This window comes from Monomorium pharaonis, chromosome 6 (genome assembly GCF_013373865.1).
Source record: "Monomorium pharaonis isolate MP-MQ-018 chromosome 6, ASM1337386v2, whole genome shotgun sequence".
Taxonomy (NCBI): Eukaryota; Metazoa; Arthropoda; class Insecta; order Hymenoptera; family Formicidae; genus Monomorium; species Monomorium pharaonis.
In genome coordinates, this window is record NC_050472.1 from 16,470,985 (window position 1) to 16,497,299 (window position 26,315).

The 26,315-nt window shown below is 33.3% G+C and overlaps 1 protein-coding gene across 8 annotated transcripts in view; it reads right to left on the minus strand.

Moving 5' to 3' along the window:
• Positions 1-26,315, minus strand: part of LOC105839018 (RAD50-interacting protein 1) — a 150,593-nt gene that overhangs the window by 86,266 nt on the left and 38,012 nt on the right. For all 8 annotated transcript variants that reach the window (XR_004963910.1, XR_004963911.1, XM_036289019.1 and 5 more), the window contains one exon: positions 8,644-8,778. Coding sequence is in view for 6 of the 8 variants with exons in the window: in XM_036289019.1 (XP_036144912.1) it covers positions 8,644-8,778 (135 nt within the window). In the remaining 2 variants the exon portion in view is untranslated. The remainder of the gene's footprint in view (positions 1-8,643; positions 8,779-26,315) is intronic.

Here is a 26,315-nt window from a genome sequence, read left to right on the forward strand (position 1 = left end):
CCGCTTTTGGACAAAAGCGAAGTCTCTCTAAGAGTAACTAATAAACGGGGAGATACAATGGAATCGGTCTGAGTGCCAGATACCAGTAAGCCTTGTTTAAGGATCACTCCCTAATGTATTATTATTGTTATTATCATTATTATTATTATTATAAACGTTAGTGTTTATCACTGAAAAGTAATCGTACTAGATAGATTTTTATTCCAAACTCTCCTCAAGATTGCCCCATGTTTTCAAAAAGTGCATCAAATCTTTTACATCATCAAAACAATACCAAACCTACATACAATATAATATACAATATAATTTCTCTTCTTCTATCGATTTCTCCTCCTATTTTCCTCTCCGACGCCCGCTCTTTTCCTTTTCCTTCCTGCAATTCTTTCTGCCCCTTCTACCATTTTCTCCAGGCCTCTTCCTTCCTTAATCCTCTTCACCGCTTCTCCCTCCAGCCTCTGTTTTCCTTTCCGTGTCTTTTCCTCTCCCGTTTCCCCTTCTTTTTTCTCCTCACTCTCCTTTTGTTTCCTTCTCTCCTACTCCTTTCTCTCTCTCCTTTTCTTTTCCTTCATCCTCCTTCCTTTGCATCTTCTTCACTTTTTCTCCTTTCTTGTTCTCCTTTGTCTTCTTTCCTTCGTCTTTCTTTCCTTATGCTTCTTTTTTCAACTTCTCCATTCCCTCTTTCTCTACCTCCATATTTCTCCTTACTTCCTGCTCATTCCTCCTCTATTTTCCTCTCCTTCTCCTGTTTTGTTCTTTCCTCACTCTCCCTTTCTGTTTCCTTCTCTCCTACTCCTCTCTCTCTCTTTCTCTCTCTCTCTCTCTCTCTCTCTCTCTCTCTCTCTCTCTCTCTCTCTCTCTCTCTCTCTCTCTCTCTCTCCCTCTCCTTTCCACCTTTTCCTTCATTCGCCTTCCTTTGCACCTCCTTGTTCATCTCTTCTCTCTGTCCTCCTTTCTCTCCTCTTGCTTCTACGCAAATTCCTTTTAAGATTATCACCACCTCTTCCAAACACTTATTCTTCTTTAGCTTTCTCCAGCTTCTCTTTATCGTTTCTCCTGCGCCTGTCCTTTCCTTAAATCTTAACCTTTCTCTTCTCTCCTCCTCGATCCTTTTACTATCAATACCTCTACACAATGCTCGCCTTCTACCTTCCCCTCCCCATCGCCATCTGCCGCTATCTTCCAGCCTTCCACACGTATCTTCTGGAGCCCTCTTACCTCAACGATCTATCTAGCATCAATATATCAATACATCGATCGCCTTCCATTATTCATTCCCCACCATCATCTGCAGCTGTTTCCCAGCATTTGCTCTTACCTCCAACCTTCCACTCGCATCTCACAGCGTCCTCTCCGTCCACCACCTTCTCCCAGCCTTTTCCAGGTCACTTTTTCTTCTCGCCATTTTTCCCTTTGCTTCCACTCCATTTTTCCTCTCCATCAAAATCTTTCCTGATCTTTCTCTTTCTTCCCTCCAATTCGGCCTACTTTTCACCTCCTTTTTCCCACAACATCTCCTTTCTCTTCTTGGTCTTTCCTTCCTTTCTTAATCAAACCAGAGCCAACATTTCACCTGCCACCTAACTGTAACACCATTTTCTCCTCAGATCGAGTAATCGTGCTATAAAACTTTACTTTAGCAATGTGATTGAATTTTTCTTTACGACAGTACATTGAATTAAATACAAACCGTAAATATCCAATTTCTTACATAATCTTTAAACGTAATTTGTTGTTGAAAAAGTAAATCTATAAAAAAATCAATAACAGCATTAGAAACTGCAAACTTTCAGCTTTTCATCGCTTTTTTGCGAAACGCTGTATACTGCCCATCAATGAATCGCAAAGTTTTGCAGAAACCCCGACTTACCGACCTGATTTACCCGAAGGGTAAATGGTAATAATAAACGCGCGCGCACTTTGGAAAGGTGCACATCAAAAAAGATGCATTAGCAAAAACGTTGAATAATTAAAAAATGTAATAAATAACTAATTATTTGATTTGTTATCTTTTTTAATTTTAAAAATGTGGATTATATTATACATTTGATTATCTGTATAAATATGTATTTCGTAACATGTGTTTCGAATTATAGATTTATCTAGGTAAATATAAATAACAATATTTGGAAAGAAAAACACACAAGATAATGGGAAAGAATTATTTTATTTATCACAGTTAAAATTAAACGTTTATTAAAAATATCAAACTGATGGAGTGAACCTTTGTTAAAAATTTTGATGGTTCTAAAAAGAACCGTTTAAAAGATATTCAATAATCGGTCTAATATCCCTCTCGTGCAATGACTTGTTGCAATCGATTTTGTATCTAGCTGCTAAGGTTTTGGAAATATTGAGGCTTATGTCGTAAGCTTTCCTTACGACATACATTTCTCGCGTGCGCAATCAGATTTTCTTTAGTTTTTTCATGACCACAATCCCACAAATTTGCTATTGTTCCCCAAACATTTTTAATTAAATTAAGATCCGGGGATTTAGATGGCCAAGGGAGGACTTCAATTTCCGGATATTGGGCAAACCATTCTTTTACCACGCGAGAAGTATGAACTGCGCTATTATCTTGTACTAACCGAAATGTCGGCATATCTTCTACGATATATATTTTTCGAACGCTAGGAAGCAACACGTTCTCCAAAATATCTATATATTCGTAGACATTCATATGCGGCGGTACTTCGACTAGTTCTCCAGGACAATGTGCACTTATCCATCCCCACATAGCAGAAGTGATACGTCCACTCCGCTCGTGAGGAACTACATATTTGGGATCAAAATGACAGAACAGCGCAAAGACGCTTACACGAAACGAACGAGCAAACATCGCGATAACCGTGTCGCTTTTGCACTGCATCAAATGAACACGGCTTCAAAGGAAAATTGGGAACGAACAACATGGACGGACAAAAAGGTATTTTAAATAAATTCTTAGACTAATAAATATTTAAATATATCGATAAGATTAAAAAGGCCTAAATGGTCTGCAGCTAGATATTAGTGCTGCTTATAATTATTTCTATAAAAGATATTTTGTTCGGCGCATGATCGACGCTTACACGTGTGGAGGCTTGAAAATCATCTTTTTTGATCCCAAATATGTAGTCCCTCACGAGCGGAGTGGACGTATCACTTCTGCTATGTGGGGATGGATAATTGCACATTGTCCTGGAGAACTAGTCGAAGTACCGCCGCATATGAATGTCTACGAATATATAGATATTTTGGAGAACGTGTTGCTTCCTAGCGTTCGAAAAATATATATCGTAAAAGATATGCCGACATTTCGGTTAGTACAAGATAATAGCGCAGTTCATACTTCTCGCGTGGTAAAAGAATGGTTTGCCCAACATCCGGAAATTGAAGTCCTCGCTTGGCCACCTAAATCCCCGGATCTTAATTTAATTGAAAATGTTTGGGGAACAATAGCAAATTTGTGGGATTGTGATCATAAAAAAACTAAAGAAAATCTGATTGCGCACGCGAGAAATGTATGTCGTAAAGAAAGCTTACGACATAAGCCTCAATATTTCCAAAACCTTAGCGGCTCGATACAAAATCGATTGCAACAAGTCATTGCACGAGAGGGATATTAGACCGATTATTGAATATCTTTTAAATGATTCTTTTCAGAACCATCGAAATTTTCAACAAAGGTTCACTCCATCAGTTTGATATTTTTAATAAACGTTTAATTTTAACTGTGATAAATAAAATAATTCTTTCCCATTACCTTGTGTGTTTTTCTTTCCATATATTGTTATTTATATTTATCTAGATAAATCTATAATTCGAAACACATGTTACGAAATACATATTTATACAAATAATCAAATGTATAATATAATCCACATTTTTTAAATTAAAAAAGATAGCAAATCAAATAATTAGTTATTTATTACATTCTTTAATTATTCAACGTTTTTGCTAATGCATCTTTTGATGTGCACCTTTCCAAAGTGCGCGCGCGTTCATTATTACCATTTACTCTTCGGGTAAATCAGGTCGGTAAGTCGGGGTTTCTGCAAAACTCTGCGATTCATTGACAAGCAGTGTTCGTTGATCTGTTCACGGGTAATAAGCGATAAAAGTCGGAATAACCACTTTTTCTTAAAATGTCAATAACTCACAAGGGAACCTCGCGAACCCGAAAATTCTGATTTTAATGAAACTTGGCATAAATGTAGAAGGGGTAAATACATGAATTTAGAAATCAAAAGTTGGTGCTTATAAACGGTTTAAAGGGTTGAAACCACCCATCAAAAATGTTGAGTTTTTGTCTTTTCTCGATATATCTCGTAAACTAAACAAAGTATTAAAAAATGTTTCATACAAAAGTTTTACAGTATAAATACCTCTATTTAACTATGTTATTTATTAAAAAAAATAAATAGCATAGTTAAATAAAGGTATTTATGCCGTAAAACTTTTGTATGAAACATTTTTTTATATTTTGTTTAGTTTACGAGATATATCGAGAAAATGCAAAAATGTCTCAACTTTGAAGTGTGGTTTCACCCCTTCAAACCGTTTTTGAACCAAAATAAAACATTTCTAAATTAATATATTTACTCCCTCTACATTTATGCCAAGTTCCATTAAAATTAGAAAATTTTTCATTTGGGCTTATAAACGATTTAAAGGAGTGAAATTACCCTTTAAAGGTTGAGATATTTTTACCTTTTCTCGCTATATCTTGTTAACTAAACAAAATATTAAAAAATGTTTTATACAAAAGTTTTACAGCCTAAATACCTTCATTTAACTACGCTGTTCATTTTTCAAAAAAAAATTTTTTAATTAAAATAAATTTTCAATAAAATTGACTTTTATGTATATAGCATTTATAAAATAATTATACTATCTTATACTACGTTCTATTTATATTATCTATGTGTATATTATGTATGTTATATATTATCTATGTTATAATACTATACATTTATATTATCTGCATCCCTATATGTATTAGTTTTCATCTAACAGTTGCGCAATATTAGAGTAGTCACGTTGCTTTCACACAGTTCATTCTGTCTACGTCACATATTTCACATTCAAGTTTTATATTCGTCATATCGCGGTATATATCATATATGAAATGGAAATCACGTATTAAAATTTGATATTTTTATTAATGATGTTACACGTCATTTTCACATCTGTATCAAGTCTAACGTGTGCTTGATCAGTACATCAGTATCACATCTAACGTGTGCTTGATTTTTCTGTTAGATTATTTAATTAAGCAAAGCATACCCACATAGCACACTTTATCCTGAGGATATCCCAAATTATCCCAGACAGACGTAGGCGATCCCACGGATCTCTCAATGAGTAGCTCCCGGGATATCCTACAAAAATATCTTAAAATATCGTAAAATATCTTAAGATATCATATGATGTCCCATTAATATATTTCGATATCCCCCCAAAATATATTAAAATATTATAAGATATTGTAAGATATTTTATAATATCTTACGATATCCTATTACATCCAAATAATATCCCATCATATCTTTTATCTCTACAATTAATAAAGCGTAAATCAAGTGTAAAGGAAAAGTGAATGTAATAAAAGAGTGACAAAAGCGTTAATTAAATCTCTAAGAAACGTAAATTAAAACAGAACATAAAGAAAGTACACTTATCGAAACAATGTGATATATATTAATAAAATAATACTAAAAAATTATAAAAAATGACACTAAAAATTTTTTTGATTTTATACAAACAGAGCAAAAATCAACTTTTTAATAAGTTATTCCACATGCTATTTTGCACGCATATATAAAAATGAATAAAAAATTAAAACTTTATATTTATTCATAAAAATATAAGTTAACTATACATATTTCATCCTTCTGATAACATCTATTGTAATGATCTATAACAAATATGTATGCATAGACAAGAAGTGTTCATGGATTATCACGTGGCGTTAGGATGCGTACGGTCTTCGAAGTCAAGCAACGTCGGCGATGGTTGACACTTGGATGGGTGACCGTTTTTTCAGATATAGAAATTAAATATGCTTTAATGAGTACGACTGTGGCTGAAACATAATATTACACGTAAATGTTGCGAATGTTCTTAATATATTAATTATTTTATTTCAAATTATACATATTCCACCTATAAATGAAAGAGAAATACAATTACGTGATGTGATAGAGGATATTATAACAAATGATATTATAACAGTGAATGTGACTTATCATTTGATGTACACACTGATACTGCTTTAGAATTTTAAAATTATTGAGAAGTGGATTTACCTGACATAGAATATGTAACAAATGATGAGGAAGAATTTTTAAAAAATGATAATTGTGGTAGGGACTTCACCTTTCTGAAGCGACGTTGCACTCCTAAAAAAGAGTGTCGGCCTTTTATCACTTCTCCAATATTCGACGGCTTTCCTTTAATAGCTACTATTTAAAATTTCGTCTTCTGGTTCACAATTATATTCATTATCAAGTTCATAATCAACATTATCATTTTCTAAAAATTCTTCCACTTTATCTGTTACATATTCTATGTCAGGTAAATTCACTTCCAAATAATTTTGAAATTTTAAAGCAAAATGAGTGTGTACATCAAATGATAAGTCATTCACTGCATTTGTTATAATATCCTTTATCACATCACGTAATTGTATTTCTCTTTCATTTATAGGCGTTGGTGGAATATGTGTAATTTGAAATAAAATAATTAACATATTAAGAACATTCGCAACATTTATGTGTAACATTATGCTTCGCTTAATTAAAAACAATCTAACAAGGAAAATCAAGCACATGTTAGATGTGATACTGATGTACTGATCAAACACACGTTAGACACTGATGTGAAAATGACGCGTAACACCATTAATAAAGATACCAAACTTTTATTAATACGTGATTTCATATATGATACATACCGTGACATGACGAATATAAAACTTGAATGTGAAATATGTGACGTAGAGAGAATAAACACTGTGTGAAAGCAACGTGACTACTAATATCGCGCAACTGTTAGATAAAAACTAATACATACAAGGATGCAGATAATATAAATGTATAGTATTATAACGTAGATAATATATAACATATATAATATACACATAGATGATATAAATAAAACGTAGTATAAGATAGTATAATTACTTTATAAATGCTATATACATAAAAGTCAATTTTATTGAAAATTTATTTTAATTAAAAAAAAAAATTTTTTTCGAAAAATAAACAGCGTAGTTAAATGGAGGTATTTATGCTGTGAAACTTTTGTATAAAACATTTTTTTATATTTTGTTTAGTTTACGAGATATATGAAGCAAAGGTAAAAATATCTCGACCTTTGAAGGGTAGTTTCACTCCTTCAAATCGTTTATAAGACCAAACGAAAAATTTTCTGATTTTAATGAAACTTGGCATAAATGTAGAGGGGGTAAATACATTAATTTAGAAATGTTTTATTTTGGTTCAAAAACAGCTTGAAGGGGTGAAAGCACGCTTCAAGGTTGAGACATTTTTGCATTTTCTCGATATATCTCGTAAACTAAACAAAATATTAAAAAATGTTTCATACAAAAGTTTTACGGCATAAATACCTCTATTCAACTATCATATTTATTTTTTCCAAAAAAATTTTTTCAAAAAAAAAAAATTTTTTTTTGAAAAAAAAAATTTTTTTTTTAAATAAATAACATAGTTAAATAGAGGTATTTGTACTGTAAAACTTTTGTATGAAACATTTTCTAATATTTTGTTTAGTTTACGAGATATATCAAGAAAAGGCAAAAACTCAAAATTTTTTAAGAGTGGTTTCAACCCTTTAAACCGTTTATAAGCACCAACTTTTAATTTCTAAATTCATGTATTCACCCCCTCTACATTTATGCTAAGTTTCATTAAAATCAGAATTTTCGGGTTCGCGAGGTTCCCTTGTCAGTCAATATGCCGCACAACAATAAACAACCATTCAAAATAAAAAGAAGAAAATCTCATTACAAAATTCCGCAAATAACAGAAATTCTCTATAATTTTTTTCACGCGAGATGCAACGCTGCAAAGTTGCACTACAATTTTTATTTCAATGGATCAAGCTTCCTCATTATGCCATATTGGTAAAAATTAAAGATAACTGAATCGTCAAAAAACATTTGAAAGAAGTTTCAAGCTTTAAAACGCTTTTCGTTTCTGCAATATTTTTTTGCTGAGTTTCAGCGGTTTAAAAATAACGTTTCGGTATACGACAAGTGTTCCTCCTTTTTTTTTAGTAGTCCACGTAAATGCACAGTTTTGAAAACCAACCTAAAACTTTTTATTAAAAATTTCAGAAGAATGTGTATTTTTCAATGTTTTGAATTAAAATACTTCTTTAAATATTTATATAAATATTTATAATTAAAAACACAAGCCTCAATTGTAATTTTATTATTTTCAATTTTAGTCTTATAATATTTTATCATCTATAATAAAATCATTCTTTAAATTTTCTTCCACTTGTCAAAGTCTTCCACTTCTTGTATAATGAATGGTCTAAAGAATAAAAATGTTTTTGTTTCTTGAAAATAAAATTTTTTAACTCATATGGGATTTATATAAAACTCTCTAATTCAGTTGCGTAATACAAGGATACGGTAACTGCAAATGAAAAAGATATTCGACGAGTGTCTTGAATCTCGTCATTATCTCTGGCAAAGGTGTGCTCAATAAAGTGGCGTTGGTTCCGCAAAAGGGCCATTTCAATGTTTTCAATAAATCATTGTATTCCCTGTAAATATTACATGTTTAGTAAATTTTTTAAATAAAATCTTGGTGATATTTACTTCAATAGGAGGATTAATATTTATTTGGAAACATTTTGATCAGTTTCACTAAAAATTTATTACTTTTAATAATTTACTTTTAATTGTTATTAATTCTTCAATATCTGCGGCTTTTTGTTGCAATTTCATAAAAAATTTATTATAATATCAAAAAATTTCCTCACATTTTTACTAATATTTTTTCAAAATTGAAAGAAATAAAAATGGTACATAAGAGTTAGGTATAGAGTTGGGATGTAAATGTATATTCCATTAAAGTAATGTAAATTTATTTTTATTCCTGTGCAAAATTTTTTCCATAATTCCCTCTAAAAATTACAATCCGTTATTTTTTTTCACATGTGGAAATAACATTAAAAATAAATTAATAACAGCATGCAAAAATCGAAACTGTACATGTAAAAAGTGTGAACAAGTTATGTCAAGTAATACATAGAATAACTCTGGTATATATCGCATTTATAAAAAACTTAATTTATGTATTAAACATTATTTACTATATAAATAATAAAGTAGATCGCCTAAACAATCTGCACTGGATCTTAGGGAACGGACAGAACTGTCCCTCACCGATTTTAATGAGCTTTGGATATGTTGTAGAACATAAAAAAATATTAGACCCATATTTTTTTTAGCGACGTATCTCAACGTTTAGGGGTTGAATCCACCTCTCGAAAATAACGCGTTTTTTTGTTTTTGGCGAATATCTTTGAAAATATAAGGTTTATGAAAAAATGATTTATACAAAAGTTTTATGGTATTTTATATATCTTTACAATAGTATATTTAAATTTTCAAAAAATTTCAAACTTTTTAATTTATCCCACACCCACCCCTTTTTTTAAATTTTGAAAATTTTGTAAGGACAAAAATTAAAGAGCATTAAAAGCCAAATCCATCCAAATGTAATAATATATGGGTTCCATCATTCTCAATTATTAGCAAAACGAGATGATAATCTCGTGCTATAGGCGCCGCGTTAGAAGTTGCGTTATTTCTATAGTCGCGTCACATTCAATAACTGTCTCTCCTGCGTATATTTTTATATTAGAACATAAAAATCTTAATTACATAATACTCAATATATTACACGATATAAAGTATAAATGCATATATATAACAAAAGTAGCATATATATAGTATACGTATATGCGTACGTACATTTTCATTGTTACAAATGCGAATATAGATTAATATAAAGCAAAATATTTTTTTAATATTTAAAACTGCAAATACAATATAACAAAATATACAATATTAAGAGAGAAGTATAAAATATAAACTGCAATAACTATTTGCATAAATTATATTATTTACACTATATGCACATAGCACACTCTGATAATAAAGATAATATGCATAATTATATAATTCAATTTAATGAGTTTAAAAATACATTTAAACGGGTGTGTGTGTGTGTGTGTGTGTGTGTGTGTGTGTGTGTGTGTGTGTGTGTGTGTGTGTGTGTGTGTGTGTGCGTGTGTGTGTGTGCGTGTGTGTGTGTGTTTATTTTGCAGACGACGCGGACGAATAAGTTTAATATCAGTGTTGATAGACGGGCCGGTTGTTCTCGCGCAGGCGCATCATATGAGGCTTCAGTAAAATATCCATTAGTAATAGGAAGGCGATCTTTGGTCCCCATACAATTTTTTTGCAAATTTATAAAAACATTAACACTTTGTATATATTTAACACGCACGCATATATTTGCATATCGTTTGCATGTATATTTGTGTATATATATTTAACATAAATTAAGGAATTAAAAATAATTTGCATTTAATAATAAAAATCAACTTAAAAACACAAAAAAGGTTTGTTCCAAAAAATCTTTGAAATAAAACATTTAAATTAAAATAAATATTTTATTTGGTGGAACTCGTACAGAATACCGACATTGGTGACAAGGCTAAGGGAAAACCGCCAAAAAATCTTATCAATATTAATCAAATACGATATTTATAAATTATTCTATTTAATACGAGAAAATATACATGCATGTTTAATATATAAAAGGTGTTATAACGTTTTTATAAATTTACAAAAAAATTGTATGGGGACTAAAAATCTCCTTCCTATTGAAAAGATCTTCCTTTTAATGAAAATGTACGCACTCACTAACGTATACACACACGCACGCACGCACGCATGCACGCACGCACGCACGCCCGCCCGCCCGCCGTATACTTCTCCTTTATTATCCTTTTAATTAAAAATCCTTTTATGTATCACAAAATAACTACTAAATCTTTTACATTTCTTACAGAGAGAATAATTATGTTCGACTGCAATGTATTGCTACACTGCTTATAACATTAAAAAATTAATTTAACTCATGATGGTTTCGTTAATATTAATAGTAAAAAAACTGAAATTATGACATAATGTCAATATAATATAAAGGCTTATAAAACAGAATGGTTGTGAGCAAATTATTTCCACTTTTATTTTTTCTTACTTTTGCGGTAATTTCTTACAGAGTTACAAGATTTATGTTATAATTTATTATTTGTTCAATAATAAATAACTGATTATACAAACAATGATCTGATTATTCATGCCGTAATGATTACTAAAATCTCATGGAATTTATCATTATAATTCATATCGCCATATTCACAGTGCTCCACAAAGCTTGCCATCAGACTTTTGTGATAGTAATTTTAATATCGTCAGTGTATAAAGTACGTTTTACTAATTATAATTTTTAACGCTTTTCACATGTATATCTCGATTCTTAGATAAATTAATTTCGGCGATTTATGTATAATTTTATTATTTCCGTTATTAATTTATTTTTAATATTAATTCCACACGATACAAGGATCAAGTTTGTCTCTTCCAGGATTATTTATCAAACTTTTACTTATTGACTTATTAACCAATATAAACGATATATACATCCATCCTCGTAAAATAAAGTGCGGCCCAAAAATTTGTCCGTTTTTCCCTTGATTTTTTAAGTAAATTATATGTTACCTTACAATAAAGTTTAAATTCTCACAAATTTTTATCTTGAGGTAACAATTGGTTTCTGAGATAAAAAGGATCAAAGTTCATCAATAGTAAAGCTTATGTTCTTCAAAGCTTATGTTCTTCAATGTTTTTGACACTTTAAAAATCCAAAGTAACGTATTTTAAGGTTTTTGAGATCGCCAATTACGAATCTAAAGTAAAAAAAAAGTTAAAAATAGCTAATCCAATATGGCGAATCTTATTACAAAAAATACATTTAATTGAAGTTTAGTTTAATAGTTTAAGAATAACACACAGATCCACAAAAAGTGCCCTGCGCCGTAAACCAGACCAGGTTATTCCCATGTATTTTGACTCGCTAGAAACAAATCTGATGTCAGATTTACTCCATCTCAATTTTTTTCGACCCTCAAAAAACATCTTAAAAAATCATAAAACCAGGAATTTCTGATTTACTCCTACAAACATTAAACTTTGCGATTCAATATATTTTAACTAACCATTTCTAATCTTAGGACCCTCTAATAAATGCCCCATAACCTGATAACCTATTAATAGCAAACCCCATTACACCCCATAACCGTAGAGTTTCGATGCAAACAATGAGAAAAATTTTAACATATTATAACTTTGACATTTCAAACAGCTGTATGACATACTCAATAGCTGCATGAATTCTTAGATGTCCAATTCCACCTTTCATAACCCGTCCAAAACAAATTCTTTAACCTCATAGCAGTGTATTCTTCAGTAGCAAATCCTAAAACTCTATTTTTCAATTCCATATGTTTAGAACATAACTTATGATTGCCTGTGTTTGCGTACTCTTTTATCGAACGACCTATAAAGTGGATTTCTTTTACGCTTTATATCTTTTACAACTTTGTCTTTTTTTAGCATCCAACAGAAGTCAACCATCATATTCTCGTCCCACCTGCTTTGGTAACGACGTTCCATTTCTCTAATATCTTGAGAAAATCGTTTTCTCTGTTCTTCACTGTAATCTTCAAGATTTTGTGGGAAGTAATCAAGATGTGAATAAAGAAAGTATAGCTTAATATTCATTAAACATCCTAATGCATAGAAATTTCTCACCATATCAGTTACTAAATCTCTATAGTCTTCACTTCTGCAATTTCCGAAAAAGACTACCTTCTTAAAATTAAGCCGTGCAGCTCGTTCTTTGGCATTCATTGCATTTAAAGAAATCCTTAATCTTTTAACAATGTACAAATTTAAGGGCCATCAAAAATTCCTCCCTTCAATTTCGCACTCAATATTGCCGGGAATTTGCGACCTATATATGCAAAAGATCGCCCTTCTTTATTTAAAGTTTTTAGTCCAGCGGAATTAGACTGAAAAAGAGCCGTTTTGGGAAAAAATTGGTAATTCAAGTTTGACTATGCGTAAAGCACAATTAATGTGCGTACATTAAGACAGATACGTTTGCCACTTGCAAAAAGCTGGGGATTATTCCAAAATTACGGGTTAAAGTGAAGAAAAAGCAGTTTTTTGCTTGCGTCTTGTAAAGTAAAAACGGAATCAAAAAAAGTTTTGAATAAAAGTTGTAGGTAATAAGTAGATTTACAATAATAAATTTGGTTCATTAAGATCAGTCAATTAGTTTAGTTGTAAAGTAGGAAAAAAAAATCATGAAAAATGGCCATTTCTTAAATTGTTAATAACTTTCTTAAAAATTAACTCAAGCATTTAAAATTGTAGGAAAATATAGCTTTTATGACAATAAAAAAGTGTACCAAATTTTATCAAAAAATATTAACAACTTTTGAAGTAATGTCAATTGTTTATTCAAAACGCGCTCCACTAAAATTTAATTTCTACATTTTTGAGATCATGATCACAAATCAAAACCAAAGTTTTTTCTCTTCTTAAAAAGTTGTAGATCATATATCGGTATTGCAAAATGTGTGCAATGCAATTAAGTGCCTCAAATAAACGTGTAAAAATAAGCCTAATTAACAATTAAATAACTTTTAAAATATTGACGCTATCAAAATGGGGTAAGATGCATTTGAAAGGTGCAATTTGTCTTTAAATTAAAAAAAAAAAACATTGTCCTAGCTTGCTTAGAAGCCGAGATAATTTTTTTTTTAAATCACTGTTGCTACAGTTATGAATATTAAGAGCTGAAATTTTGACAGCGTTTTATTAAAGTTAAGTAGAGCTCAACAAAGTTAGCCCCCCCACTTTGACTTTTCTTAATTTTCTTTTTACCAATTGTTTGGTGGTCGTTTGGTAGTGTTTGGTACCGTATTCCAAACGTTTGGTGGTTCCTCGTTTTTTCAGGAAATCAAAAACAAATTTTGGTTCTTTTGTTAGCCCCCCCACTTTGACTTTTCTTAATTTTTTTTTTACCAATTGTTTGGTGGTCGTTTGGTAGTGTTTGGTACCGTATTTCAAACGTTTGGTGGTTCCTCGTTTTTGCAGGAAATCAAAAACAAATTTTAATTCTTCTTTTAGCCCCCCCACTTTGACTTTTTTTAATTTTTTTTTTTAATCGATTGGTCGTCGCTTGGTGATGTTTGGTACCATATTCAAAACGTTTGGTGGTTCCTCGTTTTTTCAGGAAATCAAAAATACATTTTACGCGACTGACCAATCAGGAAGCTCGTTTAAAGGCAAACATTGGGTCTGTTTACATTGCTTCCAACGCCCGGATATATATTTATCTCGTTTCAAGTGTACAAACATTTTTGAGGATTTCAAGCAACGCGGACAAACCTATTAATTACTATCATAATATTAATTATTATCTCAACATTGCGTTAAATAACATCAACACCCGATTCGAGCGCGTTGTCCTAAAGGCCATTACACATAAAATTCCGGACAACACAATACTTGATTGGGATTGGTCCATTTTCTTACAATGTAACTACAACTTAGTTGCACATCGGCGTAATAAGGCAATTTTTGGTGATCGTTTGGTACATGTAACATGTCACATCGACGAAATGTAGCGATACGAACACTTTCCGCGGCCATGTGCGCATGCTCTACGGTTATACGTACATGCTTTGCGGCCATATACGCATTCTCGGTGGTCATGTGTGCATGAAATAAAGGCGCGAATTTAAAATGTATGTGTATCTGTAATGATTCCTTTGTATTTTAATGGTATATTAAATGCCCAAATTCAAGCAGTTTTTACATATGGTTTCTAGTAACAATATAATATATTATGATACAAATGCATATGAAAGTGCATAGAAGTATAAGGATTTTGTTAATCTTTTGCATGGAAAGTCGCAAACTCATGTGGTGCAGAGAATGCTTTGCGCACACACACGCACGCACGCACGCACGCACGCACGCACGCACGCACGCACGCACGCACGCACGCACGCACGCACGCACGCACGCACGCACGCACGCACGCACGCACGCACGCACGCACGCACGCACGCACGCACGCACGCACGCACGCACGCACGCACGCACGCACGCACGCACGCACGCACGCACGCACGCACGCACGCACGCACGCACGCACGCACGCACGCACGCACGCACGCACGCACGCACGCACGCACGCACGCACGCACGCACGCACGCACGCACGCACGCACGCACGCACGCACGCACGCACGCACGCACGCACGCACGCACGCACGCACGCACGCACGCACGCACGCACGCACGCACGCACGCACGCACGCACGCACGCACGCACGCACGCACACACACGGGGGTGCAAGGGGGGCCTTCGGCCCCCCCTCCCGCACCCTCCCCGTCCAAGTCGCTAACCCACGTGGACTTTACTTTGCTTGCAATGTACATTGGCAACCTATGTATATTGCAAGCAAAGTCCACATGGGTTAGCGACTTGGACGGGGTGGGTGCGGGAGGGGAGGCCGAAGGCCCTTCTTGCACCCCCCCCGTGTGTGTGTGTGTGTGTGTGCGTGCGTGCGTGCGTGCGTGCGTGCGTGCGTGCGTGCGTGCGTGCGTGCGTGCGTGCGTGCGTGCGTGCGTGCGTGCGTGCGTGCGTGCGTGCGTGCGTGCGTGCGTGCGTGCGTGCGTGCGTGCGTGCGTGCGTGCGTGTGTGTGTGTGTGTGTGTGTGTGCAAAGCATTCTCTGCACCACATGGGTTTGCGACTTTCCATGCAAAAGATTAACAAAATCCTTATACTTCCATGAACTTTCATATGCATTTGTATCATAATATATTATATTGTTACTAGAAACCATATGTAGAAACTGCTTGAATTTGGGTACTTAATATACCATTAAAATACAAGAGAATCATTAATTAATAGGTTTGTTCGCGTTGCTTGAAATCCTCAAAAATGTTTGTACTTGAAACAAGATAAATATGTATCCGGGCGTTGGAAGCAATGTGAACAGACCTAATGTTTGCCTTTAAACGAGCTTCCTAATTGGTCAGTCGCGTAAAATGTATTTTTGATTTCCTGAAAAAACGAGGAACCACCAAACGTTTTGAATACGGTACCAAACATCACCAAGCAACGACCAATCAATTGAAAACAAAAAAATTAAGAAAAGTCAAAGTGAGGGGACTAACAGAAGAATTAAAATTTGTTTTTGATTTCCTGCAAAAACGAGGAACCACCAAACGTTTGGAATATCAAACACTACCAAACGACCACCAAACGATTGGTAAAAAGAAAATTAAGAAAAGTCAAAGTGGGGGGGGCTAACTTCGTTGAGCTGTTAAGTAGTTAAAGTAACCTTTCCCAAAAGTTCAAAGCGATTCATGAAGATCGACCACTGTAAACATGTTAACAAAAGCAGTATCACTCGAGAGCGGCGGTCGGCGACGCGCGCGCGTGTGCACGTTGTCTGCTAGCGTGTGGCCAGGCGCCCGCGTACAAAATGGATCTGGCGCGTTCAAATTGTTTCAATCGTCAATATCAGAACTAAGCGTCCTAGAAAAACAATTTTATTTTAATTAAAAAAAAAACTTTAGTGCAATTAATAGTTATATAACTAAAACATTATATACTTTTTTTAATTTAAATGTTCGTTAATTGCACTAAATTATGCAAAAAAATATATAACGTACACGTCCTTGCAATACAAGTAATAAAAAAATTAAATTATATTAACTTAGAGCACACGCCGCATTGGTAAATAAATTATTTATATATTTATTTATATATATTTATATATTTATACATTTAACGCGTCAAATAAACAATTTAAAAAAGGAGAAAATTAATTAGAACGTTTATTTGAAGAAATATAAAGAAATGGTTTAACTCATTAGTCTTGTCTCGTTGAGGTAGCCCAGTTAAAAAAAATCGTCTTTCTAGGACGCTTAGTTCTGGAGATATTGACGATTGAAACAATTTAAACGCGCCAGATCCATTTTGTACGCGGGCGCCTGGCCACACGCTAGACAACGTGCACGCGCACGCGCGTCGCCGGCCGCCGCTCTCGAGTGATACTGCTTTTGTTAACACGTTTACAGTGGTCAATCTTCATGAATCGCTTTGAACTTTTGGGAAAGGTTACTTTAACTACTTAAGTTTAATAAGACGCTGTCAAAATTTCAGCTCTTAATATTCATAACTGTAGCAACAGTAATTAAAAAAAAAATTATCTCGGCTTTTAATCAAGCTAGGACAATGTTCTTTTTTTAAATTTAAAGACAAATTGCACCTTTCAAATGCATCTTACCCCATTTTGATAGCGTTAATATTTTAAAAATTATTTAATTGTTAATTAGGCTTATTTTTACACGTTTGAGACACTTAATTGCATTGCACACATTTCGCAATACCGATATATGATATTGCAACTTTTTAAGAAGAAAAAACTTTGGTTCAGATTCGTGCATGGTCTCAAAAATGTAGAAATTAAATTTTAGTGGAGCGCGTTTTGAATAAACAATTGACATTCCAAATTGTTAATATCTTTGATAAAATTTGGTACACTTTTTTATCGTCATAGAAGCTATATTTTCCTAAAATTTCAAATGCTTGAGTTAATTTTTAAGAAAGTTATAAACAATTTAAGAAATGGCCATTTTTCATGGTTTTTTCTATTTTACAATCAAACTGATCGACCGATCTTAATAAACCAAATTTATTATTGTAGGTCTACTTAATATCTACAATTTTTATTTGAAACTTTTTCCGATTCCGTTTTTACTTTACGAGACGCAAGCAAAAAACCGTTTTTTCTTCACTTCAACCCGTAATTTTGCAATAATTCCCAGCTTTTTGCAAGTGGCAAACGTATCTGTCTTAATGTACGCACATTAATTGTGCTTTACGCACTATCGAACCTGAGTTACCAATTTTTTCCCCCCAAAAAGTCTAATTACGCTGGACTATTTGATATATTGTTTCATCAAACCAACTTTGATATAAAGTGAAGAAAGGAGAACCTTGCTCAGTTCTACCAATGACTTGTTGATGACAATTTTCGAACCAGGGTTTATAGATGTCTTCTCGGACGAACTCATTTTGATATAATGGTTCGCAAGGTTACAGTATCATATAAAATTTTTCTCGTCGTTTGCATCTTTCCCGAGTTATGGGGTATGGGATTTGCTATTAATGAGTTATTAGGTTATAGGGCATTTATTGGAGGGTTCTAAGATTAAAAATATTTAGTTAAAATATATTAAATATATTAAATCACAAAGTTTAATGTTTGTTGGAGTAAGTCAGAAATTCCCGGTTTTATGATTTTTTATGTTTTTTAAGGGTGGAAAAAAACTGACAAGGGAACCTCGCGAACTCGAAAATTCAGATTTTAATGAAACTTGGCATAAATGTAGAGGGGGTGAATACATAAATTTAGAAATTTTTAGTTGATGCCCAAAAACGGTTTGAAAGGGTGAAATCACCCTTCAAAGTTGAGACGATTTTTGCGGTTTTTCGATATATCTCGTAAATTAAACAAAATATAAAAATGTTTCATACGAAAGTTTTACAGTATAAATACTTTTATTTAACTATGCTATTTATTAAAAAAAATTTTTTTTTGAAAAATGAATAGCGTAGTTAAATGGAGGTATTTATGTTGTAAAACTTTTGTATGAAACATTTTTTAATATTAGGTTTAGTTTACGAGATATATCGAAAAACCGCAAAAATGTCTCAACTTTGAAGGATGGTTTTACCCCTTCAAACCGTTTTTGGGCACCAACTAAAAATTTCTAAATTTATGTATTTACCCCCTCTACATTTATGCCAAGTTTCATTAAAATCAAAATTTACGGGTTCGCGAGGTTCCCTTGTGAGATAAGATTCGTTTTTAGCGGGTCAAAATACATGAGAATAACCTGGTCTGGTGCACAGCGCAGGGTACTTTTTGTAGGCCTGTGGAATTATCCTGGGGTTTTAAAGCACTGATGACTAATATAAAGTTAAATTTTAGAAATTCAAAATGGCTGATCCAACATGACAAACTGTTCATTAAAAAAAATGCTTTTCTTATCTTAACTGTAAGTTTTATTTGTTTCTTTTATGGAAAAAAAATTATTTTCTTTATTTCCACTGCATTTCATTATATTGTGTCACTTGTACAACACATCACATATACATAGTACATGTTTAACCAGTTCACCAGTTACTATTCCCAAAGGAAAGTATAAAAAATAAATGTTAATTGTTTTAATTAAAGTTCGATTTGTAAAAAATAATCGGTTAATACCACCAAGATATGTGTCAATTCATTATGAAAACCTCAAGACAGATAATCCTGTGTTATTAAAATAGATTTCACAATATAGAAATCATTATTTGTGATAAAGTCCGCCATATTGGACCAATCATTTTGAATTTCTCTTTTAAAGATTTTAGATTCGTAACTAGCGATCCAAAAAACCATAGATTATGTTTTCTTAAGTTTTTAAAGTGTCAAAAACAATGTGCTTTAAAGAATATCAACTTTATTGCTGCTAAACTTTTACCATCTCAATTTTAGAAACCAATTGTCAGCTCAAAATAAAAATTTATTAGGATTTATAATATATCCCATAATAAGATATCATTTGGCATATTTGCTTAAAAACTCGAGAAAAAAAAACGGGCAAAAAATGGTCTCTTTTGAATCTTCTTTACTTTCACATAGAATCTGACAAACTTAATGGTTTGTAATTTTTTTAAAAATTAGTAAAGATATTTTAAAGAGGAGCAGAAACATTTATTTAAAAAATTGACATTACACCCTCACAGCACATTGTAATAAGGTTGTAGAGAAATTACAACCTTACACATATTAATAAGAACGTACTTACACATATTAATAAGAACGTTACTGGAATAAGCCACTAACTTTACAATACAACTTATTATTGTAATATTGCCGGAAAGTTAATAAAATATTATTTTAATATTCAAATAACTTTACGCGTAATTATATCATTTCTCTCTATTTAATATGCAGTTTTTTACATATTTTTATGTTTTATTGATTATAAATTAAATTAAACTTAAATTAAGATATTAAATAAATATTATATTATAATAAATATAATAATAAATATTAAATATAAAAAATACTGTTATTTAGAGAAATAATATTCATCAATGTTTTACAAATTTTACAAATATCTCTAATTTTTACTTTTTTCTAAACAGTAGAAACACAATTTATTTATAAGTTATTTCCATATGCTATTTTGCATATGTAAAAATGAATTAAAAAGTGTAATTTTAGGCACCGAATTTTGAAAACCACTTTGTTTTTAGACTATATTTCTTAAATAAAATTAGAAAAAAACTTTTAAAAATACTAATTTAAATTAGAAAGTATCTTCTATCTAATAATATAGTAATTTGTAACAATGTACCCCCAAAAATGCATCGTCCCGCGGCGAAGAGAGCCGCCGTTCGCCCAAAAGATCCCACGGCGAAAAGGCGCGAAACGCCGGCTCTCACCTTTAAACATCTTATACGGCCGTTGCGAAAATCGAGCATGTGAGCGCGGCACGTCGCCCCACCGACGCGCACGCGCACCAACGCCTCCACGAAAAGAGGAACTGCAGAAGACAGAGAAATCCGAACTCAAAACAAAAGTCCCCGAAGGTGCGCCTCTACTGGTATAAAAGTCGAGCGAGAGAACTTCGGAAGCATTCTGCCTTCCGCCGAGCTCATTACCGCCTGTTTTCCATATCCTAGAAAGCCTGTCTTGAGCAAAAAAACCGAGCCATAAACCGGGGTGAAGCGTCTTCGCCTCAATCAAGCGTTCTTGGTGGTCAACTATTGTGTTATCCAGCCATTTTCTTTGACACGCCTCTCCTCGCAAAAACGCGCTAGCCGACGACCGGAGTAAAGCGTCTTCGCCCCCGCCAAATTTTCTTAGCCGTCACCAGCCGTAACGCAAGATGATTCCCTTCACATCACAGTCGCCCACTCCCGAAAAGGGGGCAAGTGTCTTGTCCCTCGCCGAGCGTCTCGGCCGAGCCGACTACTTCTATCTCCTGGCAGGATCCCGTGCTCCTACAAGACGAGACCCCACATTTCCGAAAAACCTGCACGGCGCATACCGGAGCTAGCCCCACTTCGCGACCACGTCTAGGCCTACCGAACCAGCCGCTCCCGGCAACTGGTGCCTCCGCGGGCCACGTCAGGATATCTCGCGCAACTACTCTTTGCCGTAACTCAAACCTACCGTATGCTCGTCATATTTCGCGCTATTCCTGCTTCATACCGCAAAATTATTACAATTGTACCGCGTATTTCATTCTATGTATTCATGATTCAAAGCACCGTCCGTATATATCTGTATTCTACCCGCGTTTCATCTATTTCACCACGTATTTTCGTCCTATACAGTTCTAATAAATCAATATATATTTGTGCAAAACGACTCCGATTCTCTTTTCCTCCCGCTCGCACCTACCCTGAGCATATTCCGCGCGCAGGAGTTAAGTTATTTCGTGTAATTTTTATAATACCGCTTGGTATTTTTTAAATATTGTTTTTATGATACATGTCAAAAAGAACATCTAACGAAATGGGCTCCTAATTTAGAACCCGTATACAATCGAATAATGTTACATTTTAATGATTTATACATCTTACTTAAATTAAGTAGTTCTATAGGGAATCGGTACACTTGCACACGGTTCAAATGGACACGATGCATTTGGACACGGTGTTTTTGGACACGATATCTTGCGCACGGTTCAAATAACCACAGTGCATTTGCATACGGTGCATTTGCACACTGTGCATTTAGACACAAAGGAAATTTTATTAAATATGTACACCAGTTATATGCACACGTAAAATTTGACCACCGATATTTGCACACGAAAAAATGCCCACTGTTCACTTGGACACGTAAAAGTTGCACATCATTTATTTGCACACCGCTCACTTGCACACCACTCATTTGCACACCATTTATTTGCACACCAAGAAATGCGCACCGATCATTTGCACACGGAAAGATGCGCACTGATCATTTGCACACGGAAAGATGCGCACTGATCATTTGCACACGAAAAGATGCACACTGATCATTTACACACGGAAAAATGCGCACTGATAATTTGCACACGTAAAGATGCACACCGTTTATTTGGACACGGTGCTTTTGGACACCGTTTATTTGCACACCGCTCAATTGCACACCGTTTAATCAAACGCATATTAAATATTTATACATTGTGGCTGCGTTTGCAATGTGTACATAGGTTAGCGACTTGGACGGGGTGGGTGCGGGAGGAGGGCCGAAGGCTTCCCTTGCACCCCCCCCCGTGTGTGTATGTGTGTGCGTGCGTGCGTGCGTGCGTGCGTGCGTGTGTGTGTGTGCGTGTGTGTGTGTGTGTGTGTAAAGCATTCACTGTACCATAGGTTTGCAGCTTAAACGGTGTGCAATTGAACGGTGTGCAATTAAACGGTGTGCAACTGAGCAGTGTGCAAATAAACGGTGTCAAAAAGCACCGTGTCCAAATGAACGGTGTGCAAATAATCGGTGTGCATCTTTCCGTGTGCAAATGATCAGTGCGCATTTTTTCGTGTGCAAATGATCAGTGCGCATCTTTCCGTGTGCAAATAATCGGTGCGCATCTTTCCGTGTGTAAATAATCAGTGCGCATCTTTCCGTGTGCAAATGATCGATGCGCATTTCTTGGTGTGCAAATAAGTTGTGGGAAAGTAAACGGTGTGCAAGTGAATGGTATGCAAGTGAGCGGAGTGCAAATGAATGGTGTGCAACTTTTACGTGTCCAAGTGAACGGGGGGCATTTTTTCGTGTGCAAATATCCACTGGTCAAATTTTACGTGTGCATAAAACTGGCGTACATTTTTAATAAAATTTCTTTTGTGTCCAAATGCACAGTGTCCAAATGCATCGTGTGCAAGTGCACCGTGGTCATTTGAACCGTGCGCAAGATATCGTATCCAAAAGGACCGTGTCCAAATGCACCGTGTCCATTTAAACCGTGACCAAATGAGTGCCACCCGTTCTATAGCCTCTATGTTATTCCGTTAGGTTCGCCTAAAAAGCATATTTTTTAATAGGCATGCTTTTTTTAACTCGTCTTTTAACTTGCCTCTCGTAAAATCTTTATGTTTACAATTTTATGTTTACAATTGCGCTACAAAATAAATATATAAAAAAAACAGTTTTAGAAAATAATAAACATGTAAAATGATGGTAATGTAATTGATAATACACTCATTATTGTTTAAACAGTGCAATTTGCAAGAGAAAATTGTGCAAATAAAACTCGCTTTTTTTTGCGAATTTTACGTAGAAAAGGGTATAAATATATAAAATATGGGTTTTTATTTTTTTAATTAACCAAGCGGATCATGTTTTTATCGGTATTCATGAGGTGCAATGTTTAGTTTCCGAGAAATAAAGGGTTCCAAAAATAAAAATGTAACATTCGATTGCATACGGGTTCTAAATTAGGCGCCCATTTCGTTGGGAGCGTCCCGTTTGCCCACGTCAATATTGGCCACGCGTCATTATTGACCACGTCATTATTGCCCACGCGTCAATATTGACCACGTCATTATTGCCCACGCGTCAATATTGGTCACTATTGGCCACGCGTCAATATTGACCACGTCACTATTAACCACGCGTCAATATTACCCACGTCATTATTGCCCACGCGTCAATATTGCCCACGTCATTATTGCCCACGCGTCAATATTGACCACGCGTCAATATTGTCAACGTCAATATTAATCTTTTTTTTCAAATTTGTTTGTATGTTATGAAATGTTATTGAAAAAGTTTCTGAGTGATCCAAATTTATTGAAACAGTAAAACATTTTATTTCGTTCGTAGAAGTTAGCCAAAATTTGGTTAGGTCTGTCAAAACTCTATACAAAATTGCATAGGTAGTTTCCCTCCTAAAATATTGAATAATTTCAGACATAAGATATGTTTTCAGACAAATATTGACAAACAAATACGTCCACATGAAATTATAATTTGTGTATCCCTTGTAAAAAGCATGTTTTCTAAATATATGTCATAATATATGTTAAATGTATGTTATATCATATAGCAGTGCTTGAGTCTAGTTGCCCTTTTCGAGCCGATTCCCGAACGCGCCGCCTCCTATGTCCCCACTACCGCGCGCGGCCTTGACGGCCGAGCCGCCGACGCTTTGTCTCAGGAGCAGCTCTGTATAAGAAATAGTGCCCTACACCACAAAATTCATTAAAATGATTCCAAGTAAATAATTTTTGTTTTTACAAACAAAAAAGTACCAATATTTTTATTACTAATTTATATTGTGTAGTATAATAATATGTAAAAACATAATATATAAATTAGAATTTTGACAATAGTTTTCTACATCACTTGTGAGGTACTATTGTTGATGCGTTTTTTTTAAGTGGTTTTCTCAGTAGGCCTAATCCACTAAAAGATGAAATATAATATATAGCTTGGCACAAAAACAAAATTTTATATATTGTAAGACTTAGCATTAGTATAAAGCCCTATTCATAAATGAAAAATATGCTGCGGTTAATATTGACTACAGAGAATATCTGTTTTTGATATAATTGTTCAAAGTTCGTAATGCACAGACGTTAGATATTTTCAATCGGGTTGGAGATTAGTCGTATTTAATAATTATAATTCGATATATTTAAACAGATATATATATATATATATTTGGCAATTGATGATTTTGACGACATCTAGAAATTACCATATATTATTGCATACATTAGAGTACATTGACTCTCTGATGCATACATGGCTAATATTTATGAAATACAACTTATTAGTGCATATGTATAAACAAATAATTACAGATTGATGATTTCAACGACATCACAAGGTTATACCTAATATATATGGTTAACTACCAGCTAGATACCATATATTATTGCATACATTAGAGTACATTTACTCTTTGATGCATACATAATATTTTTGAAATATAACTTGTTGATACGTATATATAAACAAATAACTACAGATCAATGATTTTGACGACATTACAAGGGTATATTTAATATATGGTTAAATACCATATATTATTTTATACATTAGAGTACATTGACTCTCTGATGCATACATGACTAATATTTTTGAAATACAACTTATTACATATGTATAAACAAATAATTACAGATTGATGATTACAACGACATTATAAAGTTTTATACATGGATACATAATGTTGATGATTAACTGAGTAAATTAACTATCTAACATATACATATACATAAACACATTTTTTAAATATAACATATTAGTAAGTATACATAAATAATTAACTAAGAAATGACGATTTCCATGACACTATATCATTTTACAGTGACATGTGATTTGTTAGGAATTTTATTTATTTACATAATTTTAATCATATACTTAATGTAACAAGCATACATTAAATAAAATTTTAAGCACAACAATATAAAATAATACAATTTACAAAAATAATAGTGATTTAAAAATTTAACTTAGTTCAATTAATTAAACCATTTTACTTAATTGTAAATATATATACCCTGGACAACTCGTAAGTAAAATGCATAACCGGGCAAAATAGCACATTGAATAGACATAGATTCAATAAAATTTTCTTCATAAATTTTCCCAAGTTGAACATTGAAATTTTTAATATTTAGAGATTATTTTAATGTTGTAACCATGCAAACAGCACTTGTTCACAGTAGTATTGATATAATCTAATTTAGAAAGCCTCAATCCGAGAACATTGATTCATACAATATCTTACGCTTTCATACTAATTTCTTTTTAAACATGAAATATCAAGATTTGTCTAGTTAATCTGTCAGATTAGTTGCATTTATTAGTATTAGAAATTGTATTGGTCTCAACAAAGGGTTAATAATGTAATGCAAGGAGTGTATAACAATGCACTCTTTCACTTTGTAAAATAAGCAACACATACATAAATTATGTTAAAAATATAACTTCAATACACATAAATTTTTTGATAAAATTAAAATATAAAGGTGTTGCTTCTTCAATTAAAATCGAGTAAGATTTGAAGAGAATTAATAATTAAGTTTCAGTGATAACAATTCGTTGTTGTTAAAATATCTTTATTTTACTT